Here is a 12,051-nt window from a genome sequence, read left to right on the forward strand (position 1 = left end):
ACTAAACTCCATCTTGATGAGGTCTATTGTCTGCTCCATGATGGCCTTGGAGGAAGAATATGCTGCATTGTACAGACACAGAGACTCAGTCAGAGTTTTCCATCATGGAATTATCAGCCATGGTTGGAGTAACCCTTGTTTTCCAGCAACCACGCTTGTATGGCATCAGGCCCTTGTAATAAAACCGCAACCTGAGACTTATCAAGGACATAGGAACCATGGTAGCTTCCAGAATACCTAGTACAGACCTCCAAAATGTGGTTGTGATGATCACAGATGACTTGGATATTAACTGAGGGAAACATTTTCCTATTAGTAAATTCAGCCAGGTTATTATATGGCTGTCAACATGATGGGTGTTCAGCGTACAATATTCTGAATTTGGCGGAAGCCAGCAGTGTTGATAAAGTGGTGCCTGGGCTACAGCAGTGACTTCACCAGGAGAAACAACATGAAATGGTGAGATCTGGCACAAACTGAATCAGGAACTGCCTTAATACATGTTTGTGGATTCAGGATTAAGATTCCACACATGTTTTCTACTGGATTTTGGGAAGGAATCAGTCACATAGAAATTAAGCATAATTGCTACCATGTCAGCCACGAGTATAAGATGGCTGCCCAGATCTGAGCACAAATCCTGCTCCAGCAGGTAACACAGTTCTATCACAGGTTCCCAAACTATCTTCATTCTTTGAAGGCATTATGCTTCACTCACATAGAGGAAATAACATTGAGAACTATAAACCTTGGGCCTCCTGAACCTCCTCCACATCCTAAAGGGACTTTCTGCTGTGACCCCTCCATGTAGAGGCTGTTCAGCAGTCACTGTATAATGCTGCTGGTCCTAAGCTTGTGGGTGTCATTATGTTTGATCAGTTTCTCTACACCATCTTTATGTGGCAATGAGAGTGGCAATAATATCTGTTGCTGGATCCATTCAGGACAAGTGCAATAGTCCCACACAGGGTTATCGAAGACAAGACAGCTTCTCAGTGATATGGCCCATTGCTAGTTACAGCGGACAGAAATAACAATTTGCCCTGGACCTCAATGCCTCTCACAAAGACGAACCTCGACATGTTAGACCATGCACCCCAAGCCATGTGACACAAATACATGAGAATATCATCAGTGCAATAGGATTACTAACATCCTGAATCCCCACTCCTCCACAAATCACCGAGAAACTCAAATTTCATTTGTGAACTCATGTTCTCACGTAGTTATAGGTCATGTGAGAGGACAGCATCTCCAAACCCTGTATAGCCTATGGCACCTTTGGAATGTGAATTGTGACGACAAGTGACACTTTAAACACTGTATGTAATCACCTTTTGCTTCACAGAGATTAATAGGATTAACTTGTAATGATTAATGACATGGTCAGGATTGCTAGTTGCCAGGATTTCTCATGTATCTTGTTGGATCAATGCATGAGCTGCACATGCAGATTCATGTAATGGAGGAGATGCATCACGTTAAATCTGAGTGGCTGATTAATGCAATTGCCTCTTGGAGTTGAAGGGTCTCAGGTTGCCCAACCCACAGATAAAACAGAAAAAAAACTTATTCCATTTGAGTATTCTGACAGCCGCTTTTCATCTTTATTGCGTAATTGAGATTTAGTTGAAAATAGAAGGCTTTTCAGATCCTGCTCCAAAGGTTGAGTTGCAGACTCTGCCAGTTATTGGAGATGCACCCACACCCCCGCAACCTTTATCTCTGTACATATAACTGTGGGGATTGACCCAGTATGTTGAGACAGGAGGCAATGGAACAGTTAAGTTTCCCACTTTCCCCAGTACAGCATGCGCTGCACCTTGATAAAACTTGCCCCTTAATGTTTATCCTCCAAATCCCTAGACTGATTGTAGCTGACTTGGGAGGACAGTCCAAAGTATCTGACTGAACATGGCCCAGCCCCTGGACTTAGAATGGGCAATGCCTTTCATTGATTATGGCGACACCCTCTGACTGACCATAGCCTCTCCACTTGGCTAAGGGCTGCTCTCCTTGGGCTTTCAACACGATCATTTTCTTGACGACATGTAGTGGATTTGCTGCATAACTGCTGGTGCATGCTGAGGATGTGGCATTGACATAATATGGTACCACACAGCAACATTACTGCCCCTTTCAATGTTTGATGCTGGCAACAACAACAAGATGCTTGGTTTTCTGTCTCTGCTAAAATGCAAGGTGAAACAGAACTATTGAGAGCCTGCAAATTCTGATCGAAGCAGCAAAATGCAAAAGACAATGCAGTGAGCATCTAAGTGAGCACAAAGTCAGTCTGCACCAGGAAAGCAAGCTAAGGACTCTGAGATGCATTCTGTTCAGATTAATGAGATGGGTGCATGTCTCTGCATCAAAAGTGACCTGGCAGAAGCATTGCAATGTAAGGTGCTGGTGAGCTCCAAAATGCAGCATTGTAAAATTAAACTATAAATTAGTCTAGCAGTTGTCACAATGATATGATGAGGCTTATGCTTTACCAATGCAAACTTCCATGAACAGAGGACCTAGGCAGTCACTGTCCATGGAGCATGCCAACAGATGTTGAAGAAAGATGGTCAACATAGATGCAAATAGACCAGCAAGCAGCAACCACCAGCACCAATTACTTTGAATTTCACATCAGTGTGAATCAGCATCATCTAGTTTCTCAACAGTACCTGGGACATAGCAATTGCATGGAGCTAGCCATGAGATGAAATTGGTGGAAGTTAAGATTTCTTGCTTATTTGGGGGATCTTAAGGGACTTGTTGTTCTTGCTATAAAGCATAGGTTGACTACCCACCCCACCCCAAGAACTAAAACAGAAACACCCAAAGAAGAACACCCACTCCTACATCTGTAAAAGGTGTGTAAAGTGGTGTAACCTGCTCTTCAGCAACTTACAGTAGTTAAATAAATCCCTGACACTCACTTTTAAAAATCAACAAGTAACAATTTATTTATCTAACTCTATCAGTTAACAAATTAACTAAACTATTCACAAACCGAATAAATCCCATCTGAGTACTAACTATTCCCAAATAAAACAAAATTCTAATGGTATGCTGTTCCACTAAATACATGTCTGACTCATAACCAAAAAGAATAGAATTTAGTCTCTGGAAATTACAGCCAGGTTACCTCTTCTGGAATGTTCTGAGCTTTCTCTGTCGATTCTTCTGTCAGGAATGCCTTCTCCGTCATTGGTTCTGTTGTTACTCAGATGGTGTTTTTTTCTAAGACATACAGGCTGTGAGAGCCAACAATTCTCTCGAGAGCTGAGGGCTATTAGCCCTGGTGGGTGACAGTAGCTCTGGGGTCTATGTCCAACTGCCTCCTTTTATACCCATGATGACATATCAATATTTCTTAACAGATTTAAATTTAATAGGTTTTTGGTATCTAAGTACCTGGTTCAAACTGATTGGCTAAATTTAAAAGCCTGTTGTCTTGGCAAAAACTGCTGGTTGGCCTATTATTCGTACACAATGTTTCAATTCGGGCTCTCTGTGCACTTGCAAATCTTCAAGTTGCTGCTCACAGACATCCATTTTAAACCACTAACCACAAAAAAAATCACATGATCTTTTAAGGGACCATGCAATGCTGTCCCCACCCCCCTCAGCACTTTACAAACACTAAATTCTAACTTCCTGCCTCCCATTCTACAAGTACTCTACTCAACTTTGCAACATTCTAAACATTAAGAATTTTTTTTCATACTTGCCATGTTTTTCCAATTTTCTTGCCATTTCCACATCCTTCCCAAGCTGTGAATATTTTGCCCTATGTCCTCATAAACCATGGTTGATATTGGCTATGTTTTGGTCAACCTACAATAGCAAAAATAGTATTTTCTAATGTCTAGATTTTCAGGTGAATGATACAAACAAGATTCATGCCTACAGTAAATTGTTCCTTGTATTAAAGTCCACTGTCTCCGAAGTTCATTTTTGAAAATATTATTTGTCCCCTTAAATTTACAAAGTAACTCTAATATGAACAAATCTATGTCCAAGCTGTTTTCTATAGTACTCATATTAATAAATGGAGTGATATCATTGCTCAGTTTTTGCGGGAAGTATTACAGATAGGTTATCTCAGATTAGAAAATGAAAGGCGAGTTTTGGAAGTTGAAATATAAAGATGTGACTAAACAGTTACAAAGACCCATATCAGGTCTGGTTGATATGATAAATAAAATCTATAAAATGAATTGCAACTATGTAACTTTAGATAATATATTTCTAGATCACTACTTTTTTTCACAATTGATTTTAGTTTCATTAATTCACACCAAAATCATATAAACTGGAACATAAATTCATCTGTAGTACTGGCACATTGTACCAAATATATAGTAAGTGAGCACGTTATCCTTCTGAGAATAGAGGACATCCTCCCCTTCAACTTTTTAATATTTGGAGTTTCTTTTCTTTCCTTACCACATATAGCTACGGGAGGAAATAGTGGAAGATGATACAATTTAAAAGGCATCTGGATAAGCATATGATTAGGAAGAGTGTAGAGGGATATGGGCCAAATGGTGGCAAGTGGAGCTAGGTCAGATTGGGATGTCTGGTCAGCATGCACAAGTTGGACCGAAGGATCTATTTCTGTGCTTTGTGACTCTATAACTCTACAAAAAGGCATCTCCACTTGATTTGATTGTCCTTTCAGCGAACCTGTGGGAGCAGTCCCTCACCCTTCATCATTGAAGACAAGTTAACCATGACAGAATTTTATAAATTGCGGAATGAAAGTATATAATTCATAAATCAACATGAATATCATGAACCAACTCTTTACATGAATTTACAACTTTTTATTGATCACTCTCACTGAATCCTATCCATCTGAACTAATACATCCTTATATGGTCAGTATCATGTTTGTTTTATAATGCTCCTGTAAAGAGATGTTTATTACATTAAAGACACTGTATGAATATAAATTTGTGTTATTGTTCTAATATCTTAATAGCACTTAATTTCTATTTTTATTTGTTTTAATTAGCTTCTGGCTGTAGACTGGCCTTTCGGTGTTGAAGTATGTAAGCTTGTGCCATTTATCCAGAAGGCATCTGTTGGTATCACAGTCCTCAGTCTGTGCGCACTGAGCATTGACAGGTAAAAGAGCTCTCATTGTCATCTTGTTCAGAAATGAACCAGTAGAAGAAGCAGTTTTAATTATGATGGTGATCACAGGCTTTAATAACCAATTTAATATTGAATTGAATTAAAGTAAATAGGTGTCAATAGGGCTAACAGATGATGCAAAAAATGATAATGTGACAAATAAAACCTCCACCTTGCTTAAAAAGCCACTCATAATTTCAGGTATTATTTTTTCTGCTTGGAGTTAAGATTCAATATTTAAATATCTTTCCTGGAGGCCACTTGTGGCACAGAAGTAGAGTTCTTACCCCTGAACTAGGACACTTGGGTTCAAGTCCCACCTGCTCCAGTGTTGTGTAAAACATCTTTGAACAGGTTATTTAGGAAAAATGGGTGAAATAAAACAAAAGCATCTTCCCTGAATCAATTAATCAACCTGCTCAGGTACATGCCTGGAGCAGGTGAGACTTGAACCTGGACCCTGTGTTCCAAAGGTAAGGTCATAATACTGTACCACAAGAGCCCTCTCTACCCCAAATATACTATAATTTCCAGACTTAGTCAAGATACTGAACTCATTACCAAAAGTGTCAAGTTACTTCATAAAGATTATATCATCCTTCTTTACAATGTTCTCTTAAAAACAGAGAGTAAAGAATGTTTAATGGATTTTCACAGAATGGTGACTGCATTTTTGTGCATATTAAGATAATATTCCAGCCACCTGACATTTGCAAAAGGACGCTATGTTCTGATGTGCTCATTTACTTTAAAAGGCTAAGCAAATCCATAACTAGTCATCATAGACTGGAATGTGAGTAGATGACACTTTTTATTCATGGGATGTGAAGTTTCACTGACTAGGCACAGTTTATTGCCTATCAGTATTCCTTTTAATTTTTTTTCTGGCTGTGCATGCCCCTGCGCCCCTTGCATGGTAGTGACTTACAGAACCAGAAGTCAATGCCAGTGTGCCAATGCCAATCACTGTGCACAGAACATCAGAGTGGCTGCGCACTGTTTAGAGGGAACATTGTTGCCCTTGAGAAAGTAATGGTGAGCTGCGTCTTTGAACTGCTGCAAACCATTTGGTGAGGTACACTCACAATGTAGTTAGGGAATTCCATGATTTTGACCCAGTGATACTGAAGGAACAGTAATATATTTCCAAGTGAGGATAGGAAGTAGCTTGGAAAGTAGCATGCAAGTGATGGTGCTCCCATGTATGTTCTGCACTTTTACTTCAAGATGGTAATGGTTGTGGGTTTGGAAGGTGCTGTCTAAGGAACCTTGATGAACTTCTGCAGTGCATTTCACGGATCAGAGTCCTGTGCATCAGTGGGGAAGGGAGTGAATGCTTGAGGATGTGACATCAATCAAGGGGATTGCGATGCCCTGAATGTTGTAAAGCTTCTTGAGTTTTGTTGGAGCTGCACTCACCCAGGCAATCAGTAATATTAGCAACTTTTGAGGATTGGAAGTATTCGATCACATCCCTCAATTGTGCATTGTAGATGATGAACAAGCTTTGGAGAGTCAAATGGTGAGTTACTCGCTGCTCTTACACCTTCTGACCTGCTTATTTTGTCACAGTATTCATATGACTAGATCAGTACAGTTTCTGGTCAATAGTAATCCCCAAGGATATTGATAATGGGAGAATTTGGTGATGCTAATGCCTTTGGACATTACAGGGAGATGACTAGACTCCCTCTTGTTGGAGATGGCCATTGCTTGAAATTTGTGTGGATCAAATGTTACTTGCCACATATCTGCCCAAGCCTAGATATTGCCCAGATCTTTCTGCATTTCTACATGGACTGCTTCAGTATCAGAGGAGCCATTTTTGGTATTGAGCATTGTGCAACCATCAGTGAAAATTCCATTTCTGACCTGAAGGAGGAAGGAATGTCATTGCTGAAGGAGCTGAAAATGGTTTGGCCATCTTGTTATGTCTAAACTAAGAATTTGCTGTAATCACCTGACTATCAAGTAGCTTGATCATGCTGGGATGCTGTAACTTATTGCAGCAGAGAAAAGATTAAAAAGTGATCTTATTTGATGTGTTCAAACTTCTGAACAATTTTTGACAATGGGCAAAGGATATTCTGTCTCTCCTAGTTGGTATGTCATTAACCCAGGGTCACAATTTCATTTGTTGATAAAAGCCATCATCCACACACGTTTTGCCTGTAGACCTGACTATTATGACATCCACCATCGCATCTTCTACGTGGTATCCTCCAAAGTTCTACTCCTTACGTGTTTACTTGCACCAAGTCTTGTTCACCCATTACACTGGGCTTGATGATCCACAGTAGCTTTATCAAGCACCTCATATTTACTTTAATATTCCTCCATTGCATTGCTCCTCTTCATCAATGTACATAACATAGAACAGAACAGACAGTACAGGCCCTTTGGCCCATGAAGTTGTGCCAACCTTTTACCCTACTCTAAGATCAAACTAACCTACATACTCTTCATTTTACTATCTTCCATGCGCCTGTCCAAAAGTCGCTTAAATGTCCCTAATGTATCGGACTCTACTACCACTGCTGACAGTGAATTCCACCACTCTGTATAAAAAAACTTACCTCTGACATCTCCCCTAAATTTTCCTCCAATCACCTTAAAATTATACCCCCTTGGGATAGCCATTTCTGCCTTGGGAAAAAGTCCCTGACTATTCATACTAACTCAGCCTCTCAACATCTTGTATAGCTCTGTCAAGTCACCTCTCCTCCTCCTTTGCTCCAAAGAGAAAAGAACTAGCTCCCTCAACCTTTCTTCAAGAGACATGCCCTCTAGTCCAGGCAACATCCTGGTAAATATCCTCTGCACTCTCTCTAAAACTTCCAAATCCTTCCTACAATGAGCCGACCAGAACTGAACACAATATTCCAAGTGTGGTCTAACCAGGGCTCTATAAAACTACAGCATAACCTTGCAGCTCTTAAACTCAATGCCCCTGCTAAGGAAAGCCAACACACTAAATCTTTTTAACAACCCTATCAATTTGGGTGGCAACTTTGAGGGATGTTTGGACATGGGACCCCAAGATCCCTCTGTTCTTCCACACTGCCAAGAAGCCTGCCTTTAACCCTGAATGTTTTATTCAAATTTGACCTTTCAAAATGAATCATTTCATACTTTTCTATATTGAATTCCTACAACAGCCCTCCACACTATCTACCACTCCACCAACCTTCATGTCATCAGCAAACTTACTAATCCACCCTTCCACTACCTCATCCAAGTCATATCTAAAAATCACAAAGAGTAGAGGTCCCAGAATAGATCCCTGCCGAACATCACAGGTCACCAAGCTCCAGGCTAAATACTTTCCATCTACTATCACCCTCTGTCTTCCATGGGCCAGCCAATTCCGGATCCAGAGAGCCATATTTCTCTGTATCCCGTGCCTCCTTACTTGCTGAATGAGCTTACCATTGGGAATGTTATCAAACGCCTTGCTAAAATCCATGTACACCACATCTGTTGCTCTACTTCCATCAATGAGTTTTGTCACATCCTCAAAGAATTCAATAAGGCTTGTGAGGCATGAGCTGCTCCTCACAAAGCCACTCTGACTATCTCTAATCAAACTACAGTTTTTCAAATAATCATAAATCCTGTCTCTCAGAATCCTCTCCAATATTTTGCCCACCACTGAGGTAAGACTGACTGATCTGTAATTCCCAGGATTATCCCTATTCCCCTCTTTAAAAAGGGAATAACGTTTGCCACCTTCCAGTCATCTGGCACTACTCCAGTGGACAGTGAGGATTGTCAAAGTTCATTGTCAAAGGCACAGCAATCATTTTCCTCACTTCCTGTAGTAACCTTGGGTATATCCCATCTGGACCAGGACTTACCTATCCTTATGTTTTTTTAAATTTTCAGTACATCCTCCTTCTTAACATCAGCCTGTTCGAGCATATCAGCCTGTTTCATGCTGTCGTCACAAACGTCAAGGTCCCTCTCGGTACTAAATAGAGTCATAGAGTCATAGAGATGTACAGCATGGAAACAGACCCTTTAGTCTAACCCGTCCATGCCGAACAGATATCCCAACCCAATCTAGTCCCACCTGCCAGCACCTGGCCCATATCCCTCCAAACCCTTCCCATTCATATACTCATCCAAATGCCTCTTAAATGTTGCAATTGTACCAGCCTCCATCACATCCTCTGGCAGTTCATTCCATACACATACCCCCTCTGTGTAAAAAGGTTGCCCCTTAGGTCTCTTTTATATCTTTCCCCTCTCACCCTAAACCTATGCCCTCTAGTTCTGGACTCCCCGACCCCAGGGAAGAGACTTTGTCTACTCATCCTATCCATGCCCCTCATTATTTTGTAAACTTCTATAAGGTCACCCCTCAGCCTTCAACGCTCCAGGGAAAACAGCCACAGCCTGTTCAGCCTCTCCCTGTAGCTCAAATCCTCCAACCCTGGCAATATCTTTGTAAATCTTTTCTGAATCCTTTCAAGTTTCACAACATCTTTCCGATAGGAAGGAGATCAGAATTGCACGCAATATTCCAACAATGGCCTAACCAATGTCCTGTACAGCCTCAACATGACCTCCCAACTCCTATACTCAATACTCTGACCAATAAAGGAAAGCATACCAAACACCTTCTTCACTATACTGGATTAGTGGTGCTGGAAGCGCACAGCAGTTCAGGCAGCATCCAACGAGCAGCGAAATCGACGTTTCGGGCAAAAGCCCTTCATCAGGAATAAAGGCAGTGAGCCTGAAGCATGGAGAGATAAGCTAGAGGAGGGTGGGGGTGGGGAGAGAGTAGCATAGAGGACAATGGGTGAGTGGGGGAGGAGATGAAGGTGATAGGTCAAGGAGGAGAGGGTGGAGTGGATAGGTGGAAAAGAAGATAGGCAGGTCGGACAAGTCAAGGAGACAGTAACTGAGCTGACAGTTTGAAACTAGGATGAGGTGGGGGAAGGGGAAATGAGGAAGCTGTTGAAGTCCACATTGATGCCCTGGGGTTGAAGTGTTCCGAGGCGGAAGATGAGGCGTTCTTCCTCCAGGCGTCTGGTGGTGAGGGAGCGGCAGTGAAGGAGGCCCAGGACCTCCATGTCCTCGGCAGAGTGGGAGGGGGAGTTGAAATGTTGGGCCACGGGGCGGTTTGGTTGATTGGTGCGGGTGTCTCGGAGATGTTCCCTAAAGCGCTCTGCTAGGAGGCGCCCAGTCTCCCCAATGTAGAGGAGACCACATCGGGAGCAACGGATACAATAAATGATATTGGTGGATGTGCAGGTGAAACTTTGATGGATGTGGAAGGCTCCTTTAGGGCCTTGGATAGAGGTGAGGGAGGAGGTGTGGGCACAGGTTTTACAGTTCCTGCGGTGGCAAGGGAAAGTGCCAGAATGGGAGGGTGGGTCGTAGGGGGGTGTGGACCTGACCAGGTAGTCACGGAGGGAACGGTCTTTGCGGAAGGCGGAAAGGGGTGGGGAGGGAAATATATCCCTGGTGGTGGGGTCTTTTTGGAGGTGGCGGAAATGTCGGTGGATGATTTGGTTGATGCGAAGGTTTGTAGGGTGGAAGGTGAGCACCAGGGGCGTTCTGTCCTTGTTACGGTTGGAGGGGTGGGGTCTGAGGGCGGAGGTGCGGGATGTGGACGAGATGCGTTGGAGGGCATCTTTAACCACGTGGGAAGGGAAATTGCGGTCTCTAAAGAAGGAGGCCATCTGGTGTGTCCTATGGTGGAACTGGTCCTCCTGGGAGCAGATACGGCGGAGGCGGAGAAATTGGGAATACGGGATGGCATTTTTGCAAGAGATAGGGTGGGAACAGGGGTAATCCAGGTAGCTATGGGAGTCGGTGGGTTTGTAAAAAATGTCAGTGTCAAGTCGGTCGTCACTAATGGAGATAGAGAGGTCCAGGAAGGGGAGCGAGGTGTCAGAGATAGTCCAGGTAAATTTAAGGTCAGGGTGGAATGTGTTGGTGACGTTGATGAATTGCTCAACCTCCTCGCGGGAGCACAAGGTGGCGCCAATGCAGTCATCAATGTAGCGGAGGAAGAGGTGGGGAGTGGTGCCGGTGTAATTACGGAAGATCAACTGTTCTACATAGCCAACAAAGAGACAGGCATAGCTGAGGCCCATACGTAAAACCTGTGCCCACACCTCCTCCCTCACCTCAATCCAAGGCCCTAAAGGAGCCTTCCACATCCATCAAAGTTTCACCTGCACATCCACCAATATCATTTATTGTATCCGTTGCTCCCGATGTGGTCTCCTCTACATTGGGAGACTGGGCGCCTCCTAGCAGAGCACTTTAGGGAACATCTCTGAGACACCCGCACCAATCAACCAAACCGCCCTGTGGCCCAACATTTCAACTCCCCCTCCCACTCTGCCGAGGACATGGAGGTCCTGGGCCTCCTTCACCGCCGCTCCCTCACCACCAGACGCCTGGAGGAAGAACGCCTCATCTTCCGCCTCGGAACACTTCAACCCCAGGGCATCAATGTGAACTTCAACAGCTTCCTCATTTCCCCTTCCCCCACCTCATCCTAGTTTCAAACTGCCAGCTCACTTACTGTCTCCTTGACTTGTCCGACCTGCCTATCTTCTTTTCCACCTATCCACTCCACCCTCTCCTCCTTGACCTATCACCTTCATCTCCTCCCCCACTCACCCATTGTACTCTATGCTACTCTCTCCCCACCCCCACCCTCCTCTAGCTTATCTCTCCATGCTTCAGGCTCACTGCCTTTATTCCTGATGAAGGGCTTTTGCCCGAAACGTCGATTTCGCTGCTCGTTGGATGCTGCCTGAACTGCTGTGCTCTTCCAGCACCACTAATCCAGTATTTGGTTTTCAGCATCTGCAGTCATTGTTTTCACCTTCTTCACTATCCTATCTACCTGTGACTCCACTTTCAAGGAGCTATGAACCTGCACTC

The 12,051-nt window shown here is 43.2% G+C and overlaps 1 protein-coding gene across 1 annotated transcript in view; it reads left to right on the forward strand.

Annotated features, from left to right (window-relative positions):
• Positions 1–12,051, forward strand: part of LOC140495838 (endothelin receptor type B-like) — a 47,230-nt gene that overhangs the window by 21,504 nt on the left and 13,675 nt on the right. Inside the window, exon 3 of the mRNA XM_072594994.1 lies at positions 5,018–5,130. Coding sequence (XP_072451095.1) covers positions 5,018–5,130 — 113 coding nt within the window. The remainder of the gene's footprint in view (positions 1–5,017; positions 5,131–12,051) is intronic.

Source organism: Chiloscyllium punctatum, chromosome 25 (genome assembly GCF_047496795.1).
Source record: "Chiloscyllium punctatum isolate Juve2018m chromosome 25, sChiPun1.3, whole genome shotgun sequence".
Taxonomy (NCBI): domain Eukaryota; kingdom Metazoa; phylum Chordata; class Chondrichthyes; order Orectolobiformes; family Hemiscylliidae; genus Chiloscyllium; species Chiloscyllium punctatum.